We start from the raw sequence: 27272 nt of genomic DNA, 5'->3' as shown, positions 1-27272 counted from the left end.
GGCTGGGGCTGGAGTGGCTGAAGGCATATGCACTCTCACTCTCTGTTTTCTGGGCTGAGAAGGCTCAGAGAATTGAGGCTGGAGCAGCAGGGGCTTCTTGGGCATCTCTGTCTACACGTGCTCTATCCACATGGTCTCCAGCATGGTGCCTCAAGGTTAGCCAGACTTTTCCCATGGAAGCTCAGAACTTCAAAGGTATATGCCCAAGGGAAAGAGCCAGGAGGAAGCTAGTACTGCCTTTGTGAACCTACCTGCAGAAGTCACAGCATCCTTTCTGCTGCTTTCTGCTCATAAAGACAGGCCTTACTGGCCACCCAGGTTCAAGTGTCAGGAATATAGATTGGTGGGAGGCGCAACAGAGGAGTTGCAGAAAACATCATGTATAGCTTTGGTTTTAACATAAGGGAGGTTACTATAAGGAGTTAATGCCGTACATAGTATTCTTTGAGTTAAAATTTTATCCTGGAGCTTTCTTCATTTCATTACATATTCATTCTCTGCATTCTTTGTTATGGTTGCATAGGGTTCTGCAATATGGCTATAACGTGACTGATTTAAATATTTCTCTATTGATGGACCCAATTTTCCTATATTTCAAAGGAATGGCTGCACTTAACACTAGAGTAGATGGTGGCAGACTAGGGCTCTCATTCACTCTCTCTGAAGTGCTTTATTTCTGGACAAAGCCCCTGACTTTGAGATTTTGAGGGGTCTTGGAGCCCCTAGTTCCCCACAGCAGCAGAGAATTTTCCCTGAAATACTGACTGGACCTTTTCACCCCAGTTTGGGGGAAGAAGTCAGAGTTATCAGTTAAGGTCACCACTTTAGAGATCCAGGTCTCTTTTTTTTTTATTACTTTGTACCCAAAGAACTTTGTTGATCTTTGTCAACAATTTGATTGTTGAATAAATGCAAGAAACAAATCATAACTAGGTGGTAAAACTTCAGACTATTCCCTTAAATTCTGATTTTTTTGTAAGTTTTTCTTCTAGAAGGTAATGGGGTTATTTTTCTTTTGGTTTGTTTGTTTGACTGATTGCTGCTTTAAGCTGGTTAACCTAACTGATTGTCAGGTTATCCTAACAATCCTATTGTTTTATCCTGAGATAGGAAGGTAAATACCCTGAATTTTAAAGACTAAGGTTTGTGGAAAGTGCGAAAAGTTATTTTTCACTTAAACTGGTACATTTTATTTCGATCAGGTTGGAGTGATTGATTTTTCTCTCTACATTAAGGATGTGCAGGATCTTGATGGTGGCAAAGAGTAAGTTCTGTATTGTATGCTGTTCTTCACGTTTTTAATGAAATTCTGGCAAAGAATGCTCCTTTTTTAAAATTGAGGTATAATGATATATAACATTATATTAGTTTCAAGTAGACAACATAATGATCTGATATTTGTGTATATTGCAAAATGATCACCACAATAAGTCTAGTTAACATCCATCACCATACATAGTTACAAAAAATTTCTTTTCTTGTGATAAGAATTTCTAGGATCCACTCCCTTAGCAACTTTCAAATATGCAATACAGTATTATTAACTACAGTCACCGTGCTGTACATTACATCCCCAGGACTTACTTATTTTATAACTGGAAGTTTGTGCCTTATGGCCCCATTCACCCACTCCCCCACCCCCCCACCTCTGGCAACCACCAGTCCTTGTATCTGTGGGTTTAGTTTTGTGTTTATTTTAGATTCCACATATACGTAAGATCATAAGGTATTTGTCTTTCACTGTTTTACTTACTTCACTTAGCATAATGCCCTCAAAGTCCACTCATGTTGTCAGAAATGGTAGGATTTCCTTCTTTTTTATGGATGAATAGTATTTTATTATATGAATATACCACATCCATTGATGGACAGTTGGGTTGTTTCCTTATCTTGGCTGTTATAAATAATGCTGCAGTGAACATGGGGGTGCATATACATTTTCAAGTTAGTTTTCATTTTCTTTGGATAAATACCCAGAAGTGGAATTGCTGGATCATTTAGTAATTCTATTTTTTAACTTTTTGAGGAATGGCCCTACTGTTTTCCATAGTGGCTGCACCAATTCACATTCCCACCAGTAGCGCACAAGTGTTCCCTTTTCTCTGCATCCTGGCCTGCACTTATTCCTTCTTGTCTTTTCGGTGATAGCCCTTCTAACGGGTATGGCCTGATAGCATATTGTGGTTTTTGACTTGCATTCCCCTGATAATTAGTGATGGTGCATCTCTTCCTGTAACTGTTGACGAAGAATGCTACGTTTGTTTTTGTGTTGTTTGAAGTTTTATTTTTTATTTAGCTATTTTTAATTACAGTGGTAATACATTCCTGTTCCCATTGTTTAAGGAATTAGGATCTGTGGAAGAATAGAGAGTACAAGGCAGATTTCCCCATTAACACTATCCCCTCGTCTCCATCTCAGCCCCACTCCCCCTGCTTCTTCAGAGGAAGCTACTCATGCATGGCTCCTTCCAGGCCTTTCTTTACTGCCTTGCAGGTATATGTTTGTGTGTAGTGTAATTTGCTTTATGGTTTGGATGTACATGGAAAGGTACTATTATATAGTTAAGTTGCCACTAGACTTATTCTTTGATCCTACTGTGTCTTGGGTGTCGTTTCATGCCACATTGTAGTTCTACCTCATCCTTGTTAACAAGAGCATTAAAAGAAGTTATCCTGGAAAAAAAAAAAAGAAAAGAAAAAAAAGCAAACAATATATATAACATGCTACCATTTATGTTGTAACAAAAAAGACATACACCCATATTTATATGTTGTACTTCCATATACATGGATCATTTCTAGAGAGGCACATCGACCTGAAAACACAGCCACCTGTGGAGAAGAGGTCAGGAGACAGGCATGGGAGGGAGTTTCACTGTAAACCCTGGCGCTGTGTTTGAATATTTTACCACGTACATCTGTTACCTGTCTTTCACACGTCTTTGTAATGAGAACTCTTCCTTCTCAGTGCCTTGGCAGTGCACCTCACCAAGGAAGGGACCAGCGGGAATCCCATTAATGCTTCATGCACCCACAGTACAAGGATTTACTCACTTGAAATTTAAAATACATTCTCAATGTCAAAAAGAACTGGGAATAAACTGATTATCCACTATTAAGGGAATACAGTCAGTCTTTCAACCTGCAGATGTGGAACCCACAGATATAGAGGGTCAGCTGTGCTATGCCATTTGTATAAGGGACTTGAGCATCTGCAGATTTTGGTATCCACAGAGGTTCTGGAACTAGTCCCCCGTGGATACCTAGGGACATCTGCAATTGAATGAATTGCAGAACATCTGAAGTATTCCACACTGTGTATTATACAGACATGAAAGCAAAACAAATTTGACCTACTGTATAGTAGATTCAGAGGAATGTCCCCAGGTATTATTGAGTGAGAAAAGTATAATACTGAGAAGTATATATATCCCATTTTTTAAAACCTCCAAATTCTCTAATATATATTTTATATTTTAATTGCATATACTATATGTAAAAATATAGATAGATATTATGATTAGATACACATAGGATACTCAACAAGCTATCAGTATGTGTTACCTGGGAGAGCTATGTAAGGGGCAGAAAGGTAAAAGAAAACAAATGACTGCACTGACCAGCGAATCCAGCACCTGTGGCATGAACCTGGGCCACATGATCCCGTTTATGTACGTATGTACGTAAAGAAATTGGTGGGGGGAGCCTAACTTTAAAATGATAAAGTCTTTTTTGCATAAAGATGTATGAAGTTTTGTTTTGTTGTGTTGTGTTGTGTTTTTGCTTCTTTTTTTTTTCGGCCATGCTGCACAGCTTGCAGGATCTTAGTTCCCTGACCAGGGATTGAACCTACCCCCCTGGCAGTGAAAGCGCGGCGTCCTAACCACTGGACCGCCACAGAGTTCCCAGAGTCTTTTTTTTAACCCAGACTGATCAGCTTTGTGTTTTGAAGAGTCTTGTGGTCTTCTTTTCTGAGGCAGCTTCTTTTCCTTCAGTATAACAAGGGCTGCTTCATCTCCTAACTGGAGAGCCATTTACGTCTGGCTTTTGGTGTTTCTACCTTGCATGCCAGTGGCTTTCTCAAATGCTAGGGGAGAGGTGGGAGGAGCGTCTGCAGGGAGGCTCCTCTCCAGGCAGCCTGTTTCCAGTGTGTCCCATGTCTTCGTAGCCCGCCTTGCTAGTTCACTTAAGACCGTGCAGACATTACTAAGCTCTGACCTTCTCTTGGTTTCCTGATAACATTGGTACTCCTACAAGGTGACTGGAAGGTTGGGGGACAATTACAAAGTATTAACCCTGAGTAAAAAGAATTTCTCTCTTTTTATGTTCTTTTTAAAAGGCATGAAAGAATTACTGATGTCCTTGATCAAAAAAATTATGTGGAAGAACTTAACCGGCACCTAAGGTAGGACTCCCTCCTTTTTCCAGTGTTGCAGTTCATTCTCAGTGCCCGATAACTGCCTCATGGAACCTTTTTGAGTTGCCATATATTTATATCTAACTTTTTTCCAAACCAAGAAAAAAGGTTCAGTGCTCATGTGTACAGACTGTAGAAGTATGATTTCTTGATAAAGAGCTTTGGGGAATCCTTTGATCTTTTGTTCTGTGTAGTTATGCAAATTAGAGAGTAATAAATGAAACCTCTCCACCCCTTAGCCCACCGCAACTTAGTTGGAAATCACTGCATGGGAAGCATTATTGCTGCTGGGAATCAACACACATCCCTCCAACGTTCTGGGCAGGAGAAAGGGGTTGAAAACCACTGGGCTAGACCTTTGAGAGCAATTCAATAGTGATAGCAGGTATCTTTATCTTGAATTTTCATTTTAATTGGAAAGCTGCTCCTGTGTTTCATGAAACACTAGTTGTTACGGGTATTGATGGAGAATGGATGGAGATTCTCAGCCTGACGTGTTTGGGAAATATAATTCTCTCTCTGAACCCTCTTTAGAGAGTACACTGTGCACATTAGCAGTTCTCTGCGGGAGCAGCCTCTCTGGCCCCCAAAGCCAATGAAACAGGCAAAGGAGCTAGTGTGTTTGAAGAACATACCTAGGGTAGTGCTGCTCTGAGCTTTCCTGAGATGTGACGCTGGCTATTATTTTGAGAGTGAGATTCTTAATCCATGCTTAGTTTATTGAGAGCCATTATAAGGAATAGATGTTGAATTTTATCAAATGCCTTTTAGCATCCATTAAGTTAATCATGACTTTTATCTCTCAATCTATTGATGTAATATAGTTTATTAATGGATTTCTTCGTAAGGATAAACTCTACTTGATCATAGCTTTAATAATTTAGTCATTCTCTTAACATGTAACCTAACATAGTTGTTCCATAGTTTCCCCTCTGGCATGGTATCAGGGTTATGCAGCTTCACAAAATGAATCAGGAAGCTTTGCCTTGTTTCTGTGCCTGAGAACACCTTCTAGTTCGTGAGCATTATTTGCTCCTTGAAAATTTGAAGCTCAAAGCCTGTATGGAGGCAATACTTTGCCAGCTTTTCAGTTTTTCCTTAACTGTTAATTCATCTAGCTTTTCTCCTCATGAGGATATATCTTTTTTGGTAATTTATGTTTTCTAAGGAAAAATAGAAATTTTATTGATATTTTCTGAGTTATGTAGTTGGTACAGAATTGAAAATGGCATACTCTTAAAACTTGTAATTCCTTCCATATGTTTTGTTTTGTTGACTTTTTCATTTTGTGTCAATTTGTGTTTTTATTTTTCTCCAACCCAATTCTTTTTTTTTTTTTTTTTTTTTTTTTTTTTGCGGTACGCGGGCCTCTCACTGTTGTGGCCTCTCCCGCTGCGGAGCACAGGCTCCGGACGCGCAGGCTCAGCGGCCATGGCTCACGGGCCCAGCCGCTCTGCGGCATGTGGGATCCTCCCAGACCGGGGCACGAACCCGTGTCCCCTGCATTGGCAGGCGGACTCTCAACCACTGCGCCACCAGGGAAGCCCTCCCACCCAATTCTTGAACCTTGGCTCCTTCGCCTTGTCAGGTTTGTTTCTTGGTTCCCCCCCTCACCGGCGAAAAGCCCCAGTTTTTGGCAGTAGGGTCTGTTGCCTGAAAGTGCAGGCTCTGGAGCCAGACCACCTGGGTTCATAGGGGTATGAAGTTAAGTGAGTTTCTCAATATAAAGCTATGGTTTCCTCATCTGTAAAACAGATTAACAATAAGATTTGCATCCCAGACTTGTGCGGAGTTGATGCATTTAAAGTGCTGAGAACAAACAGGGCCTGACACATTGTCCAAAAAGAAAACCATTACTATTATTGTCCTGGTGATTATTGTTGTCTGTCAAGTCTACATTAGCTGTTTACGTACTTTTCGGTATGGAAGTCGTGCATATACTTAAAGAATATGTGAAAAATGGGACAAAGTATAAAAAAGGTTTAAAAATCACCTTTGATCCTACTACCCAAAAGTACCAATATCTTGTTATGAATATTACTTTAGATATATGACTGCCGGTGCGTTTTGGTTCCCATATATTGAGTTGGGGGAAATGGTGTTTTCTTTCCAGTTGGCTAAACAAGAAATGGGTAGCATATTTGGAGAAAACATTAAAAACTTTTCAGTAAAAAAAATACACACACACACACACACACTGCATACATATATATTTAGAATTCTCATCTATGAGTTAATTGGAGACCCTTTGAGTCTCCATTTCATATAGGAAATCTAGGAATCTCTATTCTCATTGTTTACAGATGGGGAAAACAGTCAGCTTTTATAAGTTCACATTTACTTAATATTTTCTTTTATACAGCTGCACAGTTGGGGATCTTCAAACCAAGATAGAAGGGTTGGAAAAGACTAATTCAAAGCTTCAAGAAGAGGTTTGTAACTTATTGAAATTCTTAAAGCAGAATGACCCAAGAAGAGAAATGGTATGGTTGGTATATCTGACCAGAGCTTCTCACTGGTAGGAATGGGAAGTACTAACCTTGGGTTGAGCTGCACACGGGACAGACATTCTCAGAATTTCACATCCTCAGAATGTCCGTGTTCTGCCCTGGCCGGGGCTCCCATGAGCCAGTGCAACGGATCATGAGCCAGTTCTAAGTGACTTAGGTTTTATCACCTCACAGTGGTCCAGTAGAAGACAAGTCCTAGTTGGAAAAGCCCCACTCCTTTTGTGAACGTGCTATCCTCTTCCTCTTTTCCCACCTTTCCTATGATGTAGTGTGTCTCCCGGCTGCCCAGAAGGCACAGGCTCTTTTATGGGGTAAAAGTACCCTTGCCCCCCCATTCCGTGTCTCGGCCTCTCAGGAGCTTGGAACCAGTCTCCCCACAGTGTGGTCTTTCTCTGCTTTCTCACTAGGAAGAGAGAGAATGAAAGGACAGGAAGAAGGAGGGCTGAGGCCGAGGAAGAAAGCTTGCTGCCAGCTGCCCGGCAGTCTCCTTGGTGGACCCATCTTGTCTCCTGTTAGCAGGAGGGGGGTTGCTCAGCCTTTCTGAGGCTTTCCACAGGTAGCGGTCCCTGGCTGCTCGACCCTCCCCACCAAGTCTCACTGGGAAGGAAGAGGGCTGTGAGGGGGGCCAGAGAGTGACCCCCCCCAACGGTGTGGAGGCAGGTTACAGCCGAAAGGAGAGTCGCAGAGCACCCCTTCGTAATGGAATACCCAGTTCAAGGCTCACTTTACACTTCCTGCGCCCTCCTGAGGGGCCAGGCCTAAACAGCTTTCAGGAGAGGAGCTCAGATTTGTAACAGGAGAAAGAAACTCAAAAGATGGGCATCATGGGAGAGACTTCATCGCACTGAGAGCTGAAGGACTCGAATTCACCTGGGGGGTGGAGAGGGCCTTTGGGCCTCACTTTCCTCATCTCTGAATTGGGTGATAATTCAACACACTTACAATGGTATTGTAAAGATTAAATTAGGTTAATACCACATAAATGTGCCTTGCCCGACACTTAGCATGTGGAGGCACTCAAGGAGACCTTAGTTGATTTTATTTTATTTTTATTTATTTATTTATTTGTTTATTTAATTTATTTATTTTTACCTGTGTTAGGTCACCGTTGCTGCACACGGGCTTTCTCTAGTTGCGGCGAGCGGGGGCTACTCTTCGTTGTGATGCAGGGGCTTCTCATTGTGGTGGCTTCTCTTGTTGTGGAGCGCGGGCTCTAGGCGTGCGGGCTCCAGTAGTTGTGGTGCGCGGGCTCAGTAGGTGTGGCTCATGGGCTTAGTTGCTCCGCGGCACGTGGGATCTTCCCGGACCAGGGCTCGAACCTGTGTCCCCTGCATTGACAGGAGGATTCTTAAGCACTGCACCACCAGGGAAGTCCCCTCAGTTGATTTTAGAACAAGCGGATTCACTCTTTGTTCTCCCAGATGAGGTGGCATGCTTTGTTGTTGTTTTTTTTATAATTCTTATTGGAGTATAGTTGATTTATAATGTTGTGTTAGTTTCAGGTGTACAACAAAGCGAATCAGCTATACATATACATATCTCCACTCTTTTTTAGATTCTTTTCCCATATAGGCCATTACATAGTAATGAGTAGAGTTCCCTGTGCTATACAGAAGGTCCTTACTAGTTATCTGTTTTACATATAGTAGTTTGTATATGTCAATCCCAATCTTCCAATTTATCCCTCCCCGCCCTTTACCCCCTGGTAACCGTAAGTTTGTTTTCTACATCTGTAACTCTATTTCTGTTTTGTAGATAAGTTTATTTATACCCTTTTTTAGATTCTACGTATAAGCAATATTGTATGATATTTGTCTTTCTCTGTCTGACTTACTTCACTCAGTCTGACAATCTCTAGGTCAATCCATGGCATTATTTCATTCTTTTTATGGCTGAGTAATATTCCACTGTGTATATGTACCACAACTTCTTCATCCATTCCTCTGTTGATGGACACTTAGGTTGCTTCCATGTCCTGGCTATTGTAAATAGTGCTGCAATGAACATTGGGGTACATACATCTTTTAGAATTATGGTTTTCTCCGGATATATGTCCAGGAGTGGGATTGCTGGATCATATGATAGCTCTATTTTTACTTTTTTAAGGACCCTCCATACTGTTCTCCATAGTGGCTGTACCAATTTACATTCCCACAAACAGTAATAGGAGGGTTGCCTTTTCTCCACACCCTCTCCAGCAATTATTGTTTGTAGATTTTTTTTTTTTTTTTTTTTTTGCATTACGTGGGCCTCTCACTGTTGTGGCCTCTCCCACTGTGGAGCACAGGCTCCGGACGCGCAGGCTCAGCGGCCATGGCTCACGGGCCCAGCCGCTCCGCGGCATGTGGGATCTTCCCGAACCAGGTCAGGAACCCGTGTCCCCTGCATCGGCAGGCGGACTCTCCACCACTGCGCCACCAGGGAAGCCCTGTTTGTAGATTTTTTCATGATGGCCATTCTGACCGGTGTAAGGTGATACCTCATTGTAGTTTTGCATTTCTCTAATAATTAGTGATGTTGACCATCTTTTCATGTGCTTTTTGGAAGTCTGTATGTCTTCTTTGGAGAAATGTCTATTTAGATCTTCTGCCCATTTTTCAACTGGGTTATGTTTTTGCTATTGAGCGGCATGAGCTGTTTGTATATTTTGGAGATTAATCCCTGGTCAGTTGCTTCATCTGTAAATATTTTCTCCCATTCTGAGGGGAGGTGGCATGCTTTGAATGAAAGTCTAGTTTAGCTTTTGAAACTGAACAACTGGCTTATTTTTCCTTCAAAGGCAAACAGATGTAATAGAAAATGTACTTCAGAGAAAAGTATATCTCTCACTTCAGGGTGTGCTCTCTATGTCTTCAGAGAGTAGGATGGGAATTAGCTTATGGTTTTTGCCTGCTTCTTCCGTTGCAGCAACTAGCACCTCCTTTCAAGCCTTAAAGTTTCTTACTTGGGCACAGCAGTTATGTTTAGAAAGCCCAGTTCTGGGTTCTGAGTCTGGGTGGACCTAGATGCTGTTGATCAAGAGGAGGTGAGGAGTTCAGTGCTTCAGGGCCCCCTGTTAGTGAATGATGCTAAAGAGCACAGCCAAGTATCGAGGGCAAATGTCTGGCTTCTTTCTCCTTCTCCAGCCTCACCTTCTCTGTCCAGGCTGGCTCAGAGGCTGGGAAAGGACAGGTTGGTTGGGGTATTAACTCATGTCTCCTGCTAGCCTCTCCTCAGCAGGTACATGAAGGCACCTGCTCCTATACACTTTTCCCTAAACTACATTAACTCGTTCAGGGCAAGGAAGATGTTTTCCTCAGGCACATCTTAATGGTTTGGTTGTGATTCCTCTCCCAGATTCTTTAATTCTCTCTCTAGTGATAAGATATCCTTTTGCTCATTGGCTAGAAAAACTAAAAAGAATGAAGAATCGGGGGGGAAAGCCCATAATCCCTTGGCTAAGTGACAGCTGTATATAGAGTCCCCATCTTTTCTTAAGCTTTTTTTGTTTGTTTGCTTTTGTTTTTCTTCTTAAGGATTTTTAACATAGTTAAGTCTTTTTCTTTAAACTGGACGTGAGAACATACTGTATAACCTGCTTTTTTATTTTTATTATATCATAAGTATGTTCTCAAGTCATTAAAAGCTTTTGTAAGTATTTTAATAACTACGTATTTCTGTTTTATGCTTTTACTGTGATTTGTTCAACCATTTCTAGTATTGGACATTTAAGCTGTTTCTAATATTTTGTATCCATAAATCTTTGCCCACGTGAAGTAGTGTGCTATCATTTTGTAAAAGAAGAATAGGGAGGGCAGAGATGGCTAGGGGCAGGGGTAAGAGAGATTTTACTGTTTATGTTTTTATATCTTTGGAATTTTGAACCATGTGAATGTATTACCTATTCAAAACAAGGATAAAAAATAAAATATCACATACGTGAAAATACATTGTCAATTGTGAAGATGCCACATGTTAGCTTTTAATTTGAACAGTAAGATTCATTTTGATGTTAAGAAATCTAAAAACCTTTCTTAATCAGCTTTCAGCTGCAACAGACCGAATTTGTTCACTTCAAGAAGAACAGCAACAATTAAGAGAACAAAATGAATTAATTCGTGAGAAAAGCGAAAAAAGCGTAGAGGTGAGAAGTAGCCCTTGCAGTTGGGCGGCACGTTCCTCACTCAGACATGTCCATCAGAGACCTCAAGCTCAGAACGTGCAAAGATGCCTTGTTTGACACCAGAACATCCTGCCGTAGGGCCCTTCCGTGTCACTCTCAGGCCACCTGGACCACTTGGGTTTCCCAAGTGCACTGGTCCCTTGCCTCTGGACCTTTGCGAGTGACAGTCCCTATTCCCTCTTCAGCTTCTCTTATGAGCCCGGTCCCCTGGGATGCTGCCTCTGGCACCCATCGGTAGGCCTGGACCCTTCTTCTCCCGTGTTTCCATAGCTCTTTGCACCTCCCTCCATTGTAGCATCCGCTTACTGTTGTGTAGAATTGCTGGCGTCTCACCTGATGACTTGAGAGTAGAGACCACATCTGATTCACCTCGAAATCCACCCAGTGCTAAAAATGTGCTAGATAAGTACTGAATGGGGACCCTTCCCACTCAGAACGACTATTCTATTTTAAAGAAAGTTAAATTGTTTTCTGCACCTACCTTTTCAAAAATCTATTGGCTTGCTCTCATCCTTCATGTTCAAAGATATTTCAAAATACCTTTAAAATTTTAGCCTTTCTCTACTATGCTTAAAAAAATAGAAATTATGCTACTGTTTAAAAAAATATATATGTTATATTTTTAAATACTTTGTAGTTAGCTTGCTTCTGTAAGCAAACCATTCCTCGGGTGCTCTTGTTTGATCACAGATAACAAAACAGGATACAAAAGTTGAGCTGGAGACTTACAAGCAGACTCGGCAAGGTCTGGATGAAATGTACAATGATGTGTGGAAGCAGCTGAAGGAGGAGAAGAGAGCCCGTTTGGTGAGTTTGCGAGCCTGAGAGTTACCAGAAAGATTCCTCAGTTTATTCCCTCTGTGTTACTTCTGTCAGCACTTTGCACACACATGCTTCAACCTGCTTTTAAAAACAAGTGAGTTTTTATGCAAGTGAAGTTTTTAACATGTGAAAAAAAATACTCGTGCAGTATTCCTCATTGCCACCTACCCGCTTTCTGTTGACTTGATGCAGAGCCAGTGTTCGTTGTAAAATGAGGAAAGGGGAAAAACTTAATCTAGTTACGCTCCAGACAGACTTGTCTACATCTCCCTAACCTATTCTGACCTTCCGTGTATTTCCAGCACTGCCCAAGATACAACATCAGTTAAGTTCATTTCTGTGATCTACTTTAATAATATTTTCCTTATTAATATCCTTTTAAGGAACTAGAAAAAGAACTGGAGCTACAAATTGGAATGAAAACCGAGATGGAAATCGCAATGAAGTTACTAGAAAAGGACACCCACGAGAAGCAGGACACTCTGGTTGCCCTGCGCCAGCAGCTGGAGGAAGTCAAAGCAATTAACTTACAGATGTTTCACAAAGTTCAGGTGGGACTTGGCTTTATGTCCACATCACAACCCGGTTTCCTGCTGCTTGTCTACAGTGGTAGAGCTTGTCACGTGCTGCCTTTCCAGTCTTGGGTCATTCTTTCCGCAGAAGGAGAGAATAGACACATCTGTGAGGGCCTAGTATTTGCAAATCTGGTCCTAGGCCATCTTACATGTTATTGCATTTATTTTATTTGAGTCTCCCGGCAATCCCTGACAAAAGTTTATAAAATGGGGGGAAATATGTGACAAGGCAAAATCAAATGTCTAAGTCACATGTCCCTGGTGGCACAGCTAATAAATAGAGCTGAAAACTGAACTGTGTCTCTTGAATCCAAACCTGAACTTTGCCTGTCATACATTCACTGTCCCCCTGCTGTCTGTTTCTGTCTACTTCAGGTACTAATTGTTTGCCCCAAGAAATGGAGAAGTGGATTTAGGATATTAGTTAGTATTGCCTTTTCAAGCTTTGCCAATAAGTTAATCTTGCTGAGTCTCCAAGATCACCTCCCTCGTCATTTCAGAGTGGTCAAGGGGAGCTAGCCCAGAAAGAACCGGTCACGCCAGAGGTTGAAAGACAGCATCTAAACACTGCAACACTTTCTTGCCCAGAAGCTACCCAGAAGGATACCATTCTGTGTCCTCAAAACTTTTCCCTTTTTGAAGTTCTCTTTCCTATTTTATTGCCGGAACAGCCCCACTTCCTTTTCCATAGAGTGGTTTCAGTCTTACTAGTAGTAACATCTATGTCAAAGGTAATGTGAGAGCAGACGGTACAAATAAACTGCTATTTTGTCCGTCTTTTTAAAAACTATTACGTAATTCATATTTTTGTAATTGCAACAATGAAAATTGAAGCAAAAAGAGAAAAGGAAGAAAATAGTTTTACCCTCCCAACAAATTATCTGTTTTAATTGTTTCATGTTTTCTTCTGGTTTCGGTCGGCATATAGACATATTGTTAACACACGTTAGGGGAAACTAAACTACTATAACAGCTTAAAGCGTTGCAGACCAGCAGTTTTGCTCCCCACGGTCATTCAGGGATTCAGACTAGTGGCAGCTCCAGCTCTCAAGGCCACCTGAGTTGTCACCATTCTTGCCAGCAGAAGTGGGGAGAAGAGCAAAAGTCCAGAGCCAGGGATTCGTCCTCAAACAGTGAGAGAGCAGCTGCAGCCACCATTTCTTCCGATCACATAGGAAAGGGCTAGTCAGCATGGCCAGGCTTGGCTGCAGGGGGAGCCTGGGGCTGTTGTTTCTGGACTGCAGGCCAGGTGAAGGGGAAAGCAGGTGTGGGGAGATGTAGTCGTCACTACCACAGTCGACCCCACAGAGCTACCGACAAGCCCTGCTTCCTCAGAGTCCACAACCCTGGGTGATGGGCAGCACTCTCCCTCAAGCCCACAGGGCCTGTGTTCCAACTAGAAGACTATCTGTCAGTCACGTTAGCCTGTCCTGCCCAGGACGAACTGGTAGAGCAGAAACAGGATAACCATGATGAAATGCCTATTGGGAAAGAGGAAACAAGGGACACACCTGGCAGTCCCTGGCCCTTGGTGGTCATTGTGTCCTATGGGCAGGAACCGTGAAGGCTGCCCGGGGTACTGAGGACTCCATTTCTTAGCATGTCTGGCTACCGCTTCTGCCTTCTAGAGAGCATGTCTGCTGACCTCCGTGGCCCCTGAGGCCACCATCTTCAATGGCTGATGGGAAGTGGGCTCTCGTGGAGTGGGCTACACAGCTTTGACGGCCAGCTTCTTGCCAGTGTCAGTCTACTGGCCTGGAGGTTGTATAAGGGATCCAACAGTCAGATATTTTTCAGACCAGACTGGTGGCTTCTTGGACAATCCAGTTCCCTCTGTCACAGCCTCTGGTCTGCTTGCATCCACTTGATCCGTGTGTCAGTGACCGTAGTTTGTTATGAGTAAACACAGTTCCCACACCTGCTCCGTTTCTTTGCTCTGTCAGTCTTTCTCATGTCAGTGACCAGTCACCTGGAACAACAGCTTGAGGCATGAGGAAAGCAGCCTACTCTGATCTTCGCTGCAGGATGTCACAGGGCCATATGGCTCACTCTTCAGTCCTCTCTCTTCCTTCTGAGTCCAGAAGCAGTTGACTTTTCTAACCTGTGAGGCCCCTACCTTTGGCCTCTATCCCTGTCCATCTCTCCCTGCAAACCCCTTGCTTATAGCACCTGTTCACATGGCAAGCCCCACTGCACATCCTAGCATTCTGGAGCCCTGGCACAGTTGCGTGGATTCCATCTTCCAAGTTTGGGCAAGCGAGAGTTTGACTAAATGTTTGCCATAACTAACAAGGGTCACAACATCTGCTTTGACAGCACCAAACCCCTGGCTGCTGAGTCAGCACAGCATATGTTGGGTTCCCTGGGGAAGCACCACACACAAGTCCGTCTCTGGTGCTGCTGGAATTCTGGCTTCATACCCTTTTCTCCCTCTGGGCTTCAGATGCAGAAGGTTGAGTCAGTCATATCCCTCTGTTTGGGGCACTATAATAAGACACCCTTCCTGTTTTCTTATTTCCTTTTATCCCCCACCCCTACTCCCATCCTCTTGCCTCTAGGCCTCTAGGCCTCATTTCTGTGAGGAAGTCAGTCCCATCCGTCTCTCCTAGATTCTGGTGGTTGCTGGCAATATTTGGGTTTCCTTCACTTGGAGAAGTTATCACCTGCATCTCTGCCCTCATCTTCACAGCTTTCTCCCTGTGTGTGCATGCCTGTGTCCATATTTCCCCTTTGTATAAGGACACCAGTCATATTGGATTAGGAGCCCACCCTACTCCAGTGTGACCTCATCTTAACTAATTATGTCTGCAGTGAGTGACCCGTTTTCCAAATAAGATCCTGGGTGGTACGGGGGGTTAGGACTTAAACATAATGGATTTGGGACGGACACACTCGACCCATAACGTAGGTCAAGCCTGCCCACCTTTCCCCCTTTTTTCCCTCTTCTTTTTTTGATTGACTTATCTATTTGTAAACGTTTATCCTTTTTTCTTTTTTTTAATTGAAGTATAATTAATTTACAGTGTTGTGTTAGTTTCAGGTGTACAGCAAAGTGATTCTTTTTCAGATTCTTTTCTATTATAGGTTATTACAAAATACTGAATATAGTTCCCTGTGCTATACAGTAGGTCCTTATTTATCTATTTTATATATAGTGGTGTGTATCTGTTAATCCCAAATTTCTGATTTATCTCTCCTCACCCCTTTCCCCTTTGGTAACCGTAAGTTTCTTTTCTAAGTCTGTGAGTCTGTTTCTGTGTTGTAAATAAGTTCATTTTATCATTTTTTTAGATTCTGTGTGTGATATATGATATTTGTCTCTGTCTGTCTGACTTCACTTTAGTATGATAATCTCTAGGTCCATCCATATTGCTGCAAATGGCATTATTTCTTTCTTATGGCTGAATAATATTCCAATGTGTATAATACCATATTTTCTTTATCCTTCATCTGTTTTTTTATATAAATTTATTTATTTTTTATTTTTATTTTTGGCCATGTTGGGTCTTTGTTTCCGTGCGTGGGCTTTCTCTGTTTGAGGCGAGTGGGGGCTACTCTTCGTAGTAGCATGTGGGATCCTCCCGGACCGGGGCATGAACCCGTGTCCCCTGCATCGGGAGGCGGACTCTCAACCACTGCGCCACCAGGGAAGCCCAGGTTGTTTGTTTTTTTTGATATTGAGCTGTATAAGCTGTTTGTATATTTTCAAAATTAATCCCTTGTCAGTCACATCATTTGCAAATGTTTTCTCCCATTGCACAGGTTGTCTTTTCATTTTGTTTATGGTTTCCTTTACTGTGCAAAAGCTTATAAGTTTAATTAGGTCCCATTTGTTTATTTTTCCTTTTGTTTCCATTTCTCTAGGAGACAGATCCAAAAAAATATTGCTCTGATTTATGTCAAAAAGCGCTCCGCCTATGTTTTCCTCTAGGAGTCTTATAGTATCCAGTATTACATTTAGGTCTTTAATCCATTTCAAGTTTATTTCTGTATATGGTGTTAGAAAATGTTCTAATTTCATTCTTTTACATGTAGCTGTGCACTTTTCCCAGCACCACTTACTGAAGAGACTGTCTTTTCTCCATTGTATATTCTTTCCTCCTTTGCTGTAGGTTAATTGACCATAAGTGCTTGGGTTTATTTCTGGGCTTTCTATCCTGTTCCATTGATCTATGTGCCGTTTTTGTGCCAGTATCATGCTGTTTTGGTTACTGTAGCTTTGTCGTATAGTCTGATTCTTGATAAAAATTTTAGAATAAGGTATAAATTTCCTTTTTAAAAAATCCAGCTGAATTTCTTAAATGGAAATTGCATTGAATTTATAGTTTACTCTCTTTTTGTCCTTTTTATTCCCTAAGAGTTGCGTTTTCTCTAGGTGAACTCCTCAGTTCTGTCTAGTTCTTGTTGCTAGTGTGCTGGGTGCCATATTTTGGCTGCATCCCCTAGTGAGGTCTTGCTGATGTAGAGAAGTGCTTTTGTGCTTTATAGGTTGATCTTGTGTTTGACAGCCTTGCTCACCACCGAGTTCTAATAGTTTGTCTATTAATCCTGTTGGTTTTAGATGTAATTGATCATATCATAGGCAAATAAAGACAGTTTAATTTCTTCACTCTCAGGTTTTGTACTCCTCATTCTTTTTTGTTTCTTTTAGCATTGGCCAGGACCTCCATGACTACATTAAACAGTAGTAGGAATAGTAAGCAGACTTGTGGTCCTGATCTTAAAAGTAATGTGTGTAAAAATTTCTTCATCAAGAATAATGCTGGGGCCTCCCTGGTGGCGCAGTGGTTGAGAGTCCGCCTGCCGATGCAGGGGATACGGGTTCGTGCCCCGGTCTGGGAGGATCCCATATGCCGCGGAGCGGCTGGGCCCGTGAGCCATGGCCGCTGGGCCTGCGCATCCGGAGCCTGTGCTCCGCAACGGGGGAGGCCACAACAGTGAGAGGCCTGCATACCGCAAAAAAAAAAAAAAAAAAAAAAAGAATAATGCTTACGGGGGCTTCCCTGGTGGCGCAGTGGTTGAGAGTCCGCCTGCCGATGCAGGGGACGTGGGTTTGTGCCCCGGTCCGGGAAGATCCCACATGCCGCGGAGCGGCTGGGCCCGTGAGCCATGGCCGCTGAGCCTGCGCATCCGGAGCCTGTGCTCCGCAATGGGAGAGGCCACGGCAGTGAGAGGCCCGCGTATTGCCAAAAAAAAAAAAAAAAAGAAGAAGAATAATAATAGATGGTTGATGTATAATCTTTACTTAGTTAAGGAAGTTCTTTTCTATTTCTTGTTTGCTCAGAGGTTTTCTCGTAAATAAATATTGAACCTTATTAAATGTTTTGGGCTTCTTTGCATTTCATCTGTTGTGATAGTCCTGTTCTTTTTCTCCCTTATTTATGTGGCAATTTATACATTTACGCTCCTGGATTCCTGCTTGATTGTGATATATTTAAATATACTCTTGACTCAGTTAGCTAATATGTTATATATAATCTGTGTGTTTATATATGAGACAGACCTCTTTCTTTCCTTTTACTAGCCTTATTTGGCTTCAGAATCATGGTTGGACTGGTACTATAAAATAAGGTTTCCTGTTCTCTCTCTCTGAAATAACGTTTATAAGATAGAAAGTGTCTATTCTCCAAAAGTTTTGAGAACCCACCCATGTTGTAGGATTCATCTGGGCTGGGCTTTTTGGGCAGGGAGACTATGACTACCATTTCTCTTTATTGAATGTTTACTGGCTTATTCATATTTTCCATTTCTTCTCAGACCAATTTTGGTACATTTTTATATTTTTTTCCAAAATGTATCTTATTTTGTTTAGGTTTTCAAATGTTTTAGTTCATAGTTGTTTATAACATTCTTTTGCAGAATTTTTAAATCTCTTTTATTCAGCATTTTCTTTTTGCATTTTTTGTCTTTCTTCCTTATCCGGTCTTGCCAGAGGTGTGTCTGTTCTCATAATCTTTTCAGAGAACCAGCTTTTTTTCTAATATTCTTTATTATGTATTGTTTTGATTTCTTTTTCATTGATTTCTACCCTCACTTTTATTATTTTCTTTCTTATTTCTTTGGGTTTGCTCTGTGGCTCATTTTCAACTTCTGAAATGCATGCTTAGCTCATCTGTTTTATCTTTTTTAATTTCATTAAACATTTTATTTAAAGTACTGCTTTAGCTATGGCCCTCAAATTTTGACAGAAGTATTTCACCTAAAAAGCATGTTTTTCACATTTGTCATCTCTGAAATCAAGATGCATCTTATAGTCAATGGCATGTTTCAAGTAGCAGTCTTTTCCTTCATAGTGGTATATAAAATTAGGGTGCATCTTCAATATAGTAAAATATTGCAGAGTGTTTTCATTGTCTTTCAGCTCTAAGTATTTCATAATCTCTCTTCTGGTTTTTTTTATTCTTTTTTTTTTTTACCTCAATAGTTTTTAGTAATATGCTATTCCATTTCCAGTTATGAGGTGTTTAGCTATTCTTTTGTTCCTTATGTCTAGTTTTATTACTTTAAAGCCAGACACTACAGTCTATATATTCTTAAGAATTTATCAGGACTTCTTTCTGTCTTCAGCCTTTCTGTATCCTTGTATTTTAAGAGTGTCTCTTGTAGGCACACAGAAACATGTTGCTCTTTTGCTGCCTTCTACTCACTCAGCATCTGCCATGGTTAAAAGCCTGGACTCATAAAGTCACATGGTTGTGAGTAAGAACCCAGCTGCACCATATTTGTGTTCTAACCTTTTCCCAGGTGCTTTCTTCTTCTGAGCCTCCCTCTCTTGCTCAGAGAAGTGGGGGCTGACAACGCCCACCATGAGAACTCTGCAAGAGTCAGGTGAACTCATGGATGTACCTGACACATGAGAAGACTCAGTAACATTGAATCAGATCTGACTCTGAAGTTCCTTTTCAAAAAGGGGCCTGGACTGTTCAAACAGAAGGCTTCAGTATCTCCCTCTCTGCCTTTTTTTTTTTTTTTTTTCTTTTTTTCTTTTTTTGGCCGGCTGGTTTGCAGAATCTTAATTCCCCAACCAGGGATTGAACCTTCACCACAGCAGTGAAAACACTGAATCCTAACCACTGGAACTCCAGGAAATTCCCCCTCTGCCTTTCTTTATGTTGATGACATGGGAGCCTTGGCCCAGTTTGTCTTCCAGGGCTCTGGGGAGGAGCAGCAATTAATGAAATGCTCTTGAAAGTATTATAAAAAAAGTACAAGAATAGTTGAACCCACTTGTAATCCAGAGCAGGCAGTGGGGTGAGGGAGAAGCAGAAAATAACCCTCTTTCCTTGCTTTTATAGAATGCGGAGAGCAGTTTACAACAGAAGAATGAAGCCATCACATCTTTTGAAGAAAAAACCAATCAAGTTATGTCCAGCATGAAACAAATGGAAGAAAGGTAAACACTTCCCTCAGCAGATATTCCCTAGAAGGTGCTGGGTATTATCTGGGCCTGGGGACTTACTCAGAGTCTCTCAAAAGTACAGACAAGTTAGGATGACTGTCCTTCAGGTCTGTAGTCTTGCCCAGCAAGGGGACTGGATTCCCCAGCTTTGCCTAAGCATGTATTCATTTAATCAACCTTAGGGCTACATCACATTGTCCTCTCAGGGGATTAGAACTATCCAGTGAGCTCAGATTTAAATATCAGGTTAGGACTTCCCTGGTGGCGCAGTGGTTAAGAATCCGCCTGCCAATGCAGGGGACACAGGTTCGAGCCCTGGCCCAGGAAGATCCCACATGCCGTGGAGCAACTAAGCCCATGTGCCACAACTACTGAGCCTGCACTCTAGAGCCTGCAAGCCACAACTACTGAGCCTGTGCGCCTAGAGCCTGTGCTCCGCAACGTGAGTAGCCACAACAATGAGAAGCCCGCTCACTGCAACAGAGAGTAGCCCCTGCTCCCCACAACTAGAGGAAGCCTGCGCACAGCAATGAAGACCAAACGTAGCCAAAAGAATAAATAAATAAATAAATTTTAAAAAAATAAATAAATAAATTTAAATAGATAAACAAATATCAGGTCAGAGACTTCCCTGGTGGTCCAGTGGTTAAGACTCTGTGCTTCCACTGCAGTGGGTACGGGTTCAATCCCTGGTTGAGGAAGTAAGATCCCGCATGCCGCATCAAAAAATAAAAATTTTAAAAATAAATAAGTAAATGTCAGGTCAGTAGGGGATCAGAATAGGGTCAAAAAATAGACTCGCACAGGGCTTCCCTGGTGGCACAGTGGTTGAGAGTCTGCCTGCCGATGCAGGGGACACGGGTTCGTGCCCCGGTCCTGGAGGATCCCACATGCCGCAGAGTGGCTGGGCCCTTGGGCCGTGGCCACTGAGCCTGTGCGTCCGGAGCCTGTGCTCTGCAATGGGAGAGGCCACAACAGTGAGAGGCCCGCGTGCCACAAAAAAAAAAAAAAAAAAAAAATAGACTCACACAAATACAGGTGGCTGATTTTTTTTACAAAGGTGCCAAGGTAGTTCAATGGAGAAAGGATAATCTTTTCAATGAATGATATTGGAACAATTGGATATCCATACACCAAAAGATGAACCTCAATTTAGACCTCACACCTTTATACAAAAGTGAACTCTAAATGGATCATAAATCTACATGTAAAACTTAAAACTGTAAACTTTGAGAAGAAAAAATAGGAGAAAATCTTCGTGGCCTTGAGTTAGACAGAGAGCTCTTAGACATGACATAAAAGCACGATCCATAAGAGAAAACTTGATAAATTGGACTTTATCAAAATTTAAAACTTTGTTCTGTGGAAGACACACTTAAGAGAATAAAAAGACAAGTTATAGATTTGGAGAAAATTTGAGAATCACATATCTGACAAAGGACTTATACCCAGAATATATAAAGAACTCTCAGAACTCCATAAACAATCCAATCTAAAATGGACGAAGGACTTCCCTGGTGGTCCAGTGGGTGAGACTCCACGATCCCAATGCAGGGGGCCTGGTTTCAATCCAGGAATTGAACTGGGGATCCAGGGATCAATTGGGCAACTAGATCCCACGTGCATGCCGCAACTAAGAAGCCTGCATGCCACAACTATGAGCCCGCATTCCGCAGCTAAAAGATCCTGCATGCCACAACTAAAATTCAGTGCAGCCTTAAATAAATAAATAAATAAAATTTTTAAATGGACCAAAGACTTAAACAGACCCTTCACCAAACAGGACATATGGATGGCAAATAAGCACATGAAAAGATTGTCAAGGTAGCAGGATACAAGATTAATATACAGAAACCTGTTGTATTTCTTTACCCTAACAATGAAATGTCAGAAAGAGAAAGTAAAAAAAAAAAAAAAAATGCTGTTGAAAATTGCATCGGAAAAAAAAAAAAGGGGGGGCTTCCCTGGTGGCGCGGTGGTTGGGGGTCCACCTGCCAATGTAGGGAACACGTATTCGCACCCCGGTCCGGGAGGATCCCACGTGCCGCGGAGCGGCTGGGCCCGTGAGCCATGGCCACTGAGCCTGCACGTCTGGAGCCTGTGCTCTGCAGCGGGAGGGGCCACAGCAGTGGGAGGCCCGCATACTGCAAAAAAAAAAAAAAAAAAAAACCTAGGAATAAACCTAACCAAGGAGGTGAAAAACTTATATGCAGAGAACTACAAAACATTGATAAAAGAAATTGAAAATCGAAGATGATTCAAAGAAATATAAAGATATCCTGTGCTCTTGGATTGGAAGAATTTATATAGTTAAAATGACCATACTACCCAAAGCAATCTACAGATTTAATGTGATCACTATCAAATTACCCATGACATTTTTCACAAAACTACAACATATAATCCTAAAATTTAGGTGGAACCACAGAAGACCCTGAATTGCCAAAGCAATCCTGAGGAAAAAGAACAAAGCTGGAGGCATAACCCTTCCATACTTCAAATGATACTACAAAGCTATAGTAGTCAAAACAGCATGGTATTGGCACAAAAACAGACATATGGATCATTGGAATAGAGAGCCCAGAAATAAATCCACACACCTACATCAATTAATCTTTGACAGAGGAGGCAAGGATGTACAATGGAGAAAACAAAGTCTCTTCAGCAAGTGGTGTTGGGAAAGCTGGACAGCCTCATGTAAATCATTGAAGTTAGAACACTCCCTCACATCATACACAGAAATAACTCAAAATGGCTTAAAGATTTAAATATAAGACGTGACATCATAAAACTCTTAGAACATAGGCAAAACATTCTCTGACATAAATTGTAGCGATGGTTTCTTAGGTCAGTCTCCCAAGGCAAAAGAAATAAAAGCAAAAATTAACAAATGGGACCTAATCAAACTTACAAACTTTTGCACAGCAAAGGAAACCATAAAAAAATGAAAGGACAACCTACAGACTGGGAGAAAATATTTGCAAAATGATGCAACTGACAAGGGCTTAATTTCCAAAACATACTAACACCTCAAATGACTCAATAACAGAGAAACAACACAATCAAAAAATGGGCAGAAGGGACTTCCCTGGTAGTTAAGAATCTGCCTGCCAATACAAGGGATACGGGTTTGATCCCTGGTCTGGGAAGATCCCACATGCTGCAGAGCAACTAAGCCCGTGCGCCACAACTGCTGAGCCTGCACTCTAGAGCCTGGGAGCCACAACTACTGAGCCCATGTGCCACAACTACTGAAGCCCACACACCTAGAGCCCATGCTCCGCAACAAGAGAAGCCACCATGATGAGAAGGCCGCACACCGCAACAAAGAGTAGCCCCCACTCACCGCAACTAGAGAAAGCCCGTGTGCAGCTACAAATACCCAACACAGCCATAAATAAATAAATACAATACAATACAAAATAAAATGGGCAGAACACCTAAATAAGCATGTCTCCAAAGAAGACATACAGTTGGCCAATAGGCACATGTAAAGATGCTCAACATGACTAATTATTAGAGAAATGCAAATTGAAACTACAATGAAGTATTACCTCACACCGGTCAGAATGGCCATCATCAAAAGTCTACAAATAAATGCAGGAGCGGGTGTGAAGAAATGGGAACCCTCGTACACTGTTGGTGGGAACATAAATTGGTGCAGCCATTATGGAAAACAATATGATGGTTCCCACTTCTGGGCATATATCCAGAAAAGATGAAAGCTCTAATTTCAAAAGATATGTGCACCCCAATGTTGAAAGCAATACTACTATTTACAGTAGCCGAGACATGGAAGCAGCCTAAATGTCCATCAGTAAATGAATGGATAAAGAAGATGTGAGATACACACACACACACACACACACACACACACACTGGAATATTACTCAGCCATAAAAAAGAATGAAATAAGGCCATTTGCAGCAACATGGATGAACCTAGAGATTATCATACTAAGTGTAAGTGAGTCAGGCAGAGAAAGACAAATACATGATATCACTTACATGTGGAATCTAAACATGATACAAATGAACTTACTTACAGCACAGAAAGAGACTCACAGACTTAGAAAACAGACTTATGGTTACCAAAGGGGAAGGGGAGGAGGAATAAATTGGGAGGTTGGGATGAACAGATACACGTCACTATATATAAACTAGATAAACACCAGAGGTTTACTGTGTAGCCCAGGGAACTGTATTCAATATCTTGTAATAACCTATAATGGAAAAGAACTGGAAAAAAAAGAATATAGATGTATACATATATATGTATTGTATAACCAAATTACTGTACACCTGAAACTAACACAATATTGTAAATCAACAATACTTGAGTTAAAAAAAAAAAAAAAGATGTTCAGCATCTTTAGCCATTAGGGAAGTGCGTGTTAAAATCACAATGAGATGCCACTGCACACCTATTAGAACAGCTACATATTTTTATAATGACAGTACCAGGTGCTGGAGAGGCTACAAAGCAACTGGAACAGTCATACATTACCAGTGGGAATGCAGAATGGTACAACCACTTTGGAAAACAGTTTCTTAAAAAGCCAAACATACTCTTACCATATGACCCAATAATCCCACTCCTGGCTGTTTGCCCAAAAGAAATGAAAACTCATGTTCACCCAAAAACCTGTACACAAATGCTTATTGCAGCTCTGTTCATAATTGCCAAAAACTAAAAGCAGCTCAGATATCTTTCATCAAATGAATGGATAAACTGGTACATCAATGCGATGAAATTCTACTCAGCCATAAAAAGGAATGACCACTGATACACACAAAAACTTGGATTGATCGCAAAGACATGCTAAAAGAAGCCAGTCTCAAAAGGTTATATGAAGTATAATTTCATGTATATGACATTAGGGGTGGAGAGAAGGTGTGACTCAGAGGGCCAGTGCCAAGGTGTTTTGTGGAGTGATGGAACTATTCTGTGTCACCTGGTAGAATGGATTGTGGTCATGGTTACATGAACTTAAGCCTATGCTAAAACTCCAGGAACTATTCACAAAAAGGCGTCAATTTTACCATATATTAATTTTTAAATGTAAAAGAAAGCCAGCAAGAATATGCAAAAATTATATGGTAAATGTGAGGAATGATCCTTTCCTTACAAAGACTTGGTTCATTTGGTCTAGGTTACAGCACTCAGAGAGGGCGAGGCAGGGGGCCGAGGAGCGGAGCCACAAGCTGCAGCAGGAGCTCGGCGGGAGGAGCAGCGCTCTGCAGCAGCAGCTCTCCCAGCTGCTCGAGCAGTGGTAGGAGCCCTGGCGGCAGCAGGTGGCTGAGCGGTGCGGGAAGGACTGGGAAGGCCATCTCCCAACTGGGGCAGACAGTGTCCCCGTGTCCACTTCAGAGGTGGCCCCTGCAAGGCTAGGCTTCAGATGAGAGAAGAGATGTCTATTCCCTGTTTCACGGATGAGAAAAACGATTGCAGGGGGTTCAGTATAGTCCCCAGGGCTACTCAGCTGGTGAGAAGGGTGTCAGGATTCAGCTGCGGTTCACTTCCTACCCCTCTGTAGCTTTCTCTTTGCCCCCAACCCCCCAATATCCTCCATTGTCAGCTGGCTCTGGGTTGGAAAAAGCAGGATACGTGTTGCAGAATAAACGTCTCTTTTCCTCAGGTCTCCATCTCAGTAGAGGGTTCTGTGGGTGTGACCCCAAGTGTTAGAGCTCTTTTCCTCCCTCTCCATTCGCATAACTGTCAAGTGTGTGCCTGTGCCTGCTTTCCATGACATGTTCCTGGTCTTTCCTATGGCGGTGCAGATGGCCCTGTGGGAGAGGGAGCCTTATTTCCATGCTTCGTTGAAAGGTCTAGATGCTCACGTGGCAATTCAGATTCCTGTGAATCCCCCATTTCTTGAGTGGTGACCTGGGTTGTGGATTGTGGACCTCCATGAAAATCTCTCAGTGAGACTAACTCAAGTTCATTTTGCGAAAACAGCTCAAGTCTAGAGAAAGAGTTGAAATCGGAAAAAGAGCAAAGACAGGCTCTTCAGCGAGAATTACAGCATGAGAAAGACACTTCCTCTCTACTCCGAGCAGAGCTACAGCAAGTAGAAGGATTAAAAAAGGTAAGGCAGGGCTTCCCTGGTGGCGCAGTGGTTGAGAGTCCGCCTGCCGATGCAGGGGACGCGGGTTCGTGCCCCGATCCCGGAGGATCCCACATGCCGCGGAGCGGCTGGGCCCGCGAGCCATGGCCGCGGAGCCTGTGTGTCCGGAGCCTGTGCTCCGCAACGGGAGAGGCCACAGCAGTGAGAGGCCCGCGTACAGCAAAAAAAAAAAAAAAAAAAAAAAAAAAAAAAGGTAAGGCAGGGCTTCCCTGGTGGCACAGTGGTTGGGAGTCCGCCTGCCGATGCAGGGCACACGGGTTCGTGCCCTGGTCCGGGAGGATCCCACATGCCGCGGAGCGGCTGGGCCCGTGAGCCATGGCCACTGAGCCTGCATGTCCGGAGCCTGTGCTCTGCAACAGGAGAGGCCACAACAGTGAGAGGCCCGCATACCGCAAACAAAACAAAACAAAACAAAAAGCTAAGGCAGACTGTCTTGGGGAGAAAAAGAGTTTCTAGCATCTGCAGAAACTCCTGCTTAAGAGTTTCCCAGTGGGCAAGTGAGCCACACGCGTGGCTCGTGAATCCGCAGCTGCAGGGCCGGTCCCCGCTGTGTGCCAGCCGGCTCCAGGCCTGGGAGACTGTTCCCACATCGGCTCTAGGAGGAAAAGGCAAAGATGCATCATAATCCAGTGAGCAAACCAGAGAGACTCGGTAATGAGGACAGTGAAGAGAGTAAAACAGGAAAATGTCCCCACACTGGCGTGGCGGGTGGCCTGGGAAGAGAGTGACAGTTAAGCAGACAACTGAATGCTGAAAAAGGGCCAGCCATGCAGAGCCACCAGGACGTGTGAGGGTCTGTCGCAGCAAAGGAGCAGAAAGAAGGGCTGTGTGGCTGAGGTGTGATAGCAGAGGAAGGAGGACTTGAGCAGAGGCCTCAGGCGGCCGTCCTGCACCACACCATCCCTGGAGGAAGATCCCTGCAGCAGGGGCCGTTCCAGACCTAGATTTTGTCTTGTTGAGCACGGTAATGGGTACCACTGCAATTTGAGAGAAATGCCCTTTGATTTCCATTGGAAAGTACCTAGAGCCCCTCATGAGAGAGCCTGCTAGGCCCAGTGTGGGGATTGCTAGGGAGGGGAGAGCTTCCTCAAGAGCCACTCCGGCTCAGAGGTGGGAGGAGAGGACTTCTAGAAAGTTCTGCCACATGATGGAACACGCTCCCTTTACTTCAAAATACTTTGATCTAAGATTTGAATTACACACCCCTGCAAAAGAAACAAAACAATGTGTCTAACATCACTGGGAAGCCTCAGCATGCCC

The 27272-nt window shown here is 42.6% G+C and overlaps 1 protein-coding gene across 5 annotated transcripts in view; it reads left to right on the top strand.

The window, feature by feature from the left end:
- RUFY1 (RUN and FYVE domain containing 1) overlaps positions 1–27272 on the top strand; it is a 55042-nt gene that overhangs the window by 20228 nt on the left and 7542 nt on the right. For all 5 annotated transcript variants that reach the window (XM_082622986.1, XM_082622990.1, XM_082622987.1 and 2 more), the window contains 9 exons: positions 1203–1264; positions 4340–4405; positions 6780–6849; positions 10949–11050; positions 11780–11896; positions 12295–12462; positions 19782–19879; positions 25038–25157; positions 25844–25973. In XM_082622986.1, the coding sequence (XP_082479112.1) occupies positions 1203–1264; positions 4340–4405; positions 6780–6849; positions 10949–11050; positions 11780–11896; positions 12295–12462; positions 19782–19879; positions 25038–25157; positions 25844–25973 (933 nt within the window). The remainder of the gene's footprint in view (positions 1–1202; positions 1265–4339; positions 4406–6779; positions 6850–10948; positions 11051–11779; positions 11897–12294; positions 12463–19781; positions 19880–25037; positions 25158–25843; positions 25974–27272) is intronic.

Source organism: Mesoplodon mirus (genome assembly GCF_964341445.2).
Source record: "Mesoplodon mirus genome assembly, chromosome: 5".
NCBI classification, from domain to species: domain Eukaryota; kingdom Metazoa; phylum Chordata; class Mammalia; order Artiodactyla; family Ziphiidae; genus Mesoplodon; species Mesoplodon mirus.
The sequence above is the reverse complement of the archived record's forward strand: the minus strand, read 5'-3'. Positions and strand labels throughout refer to the sequence as shown.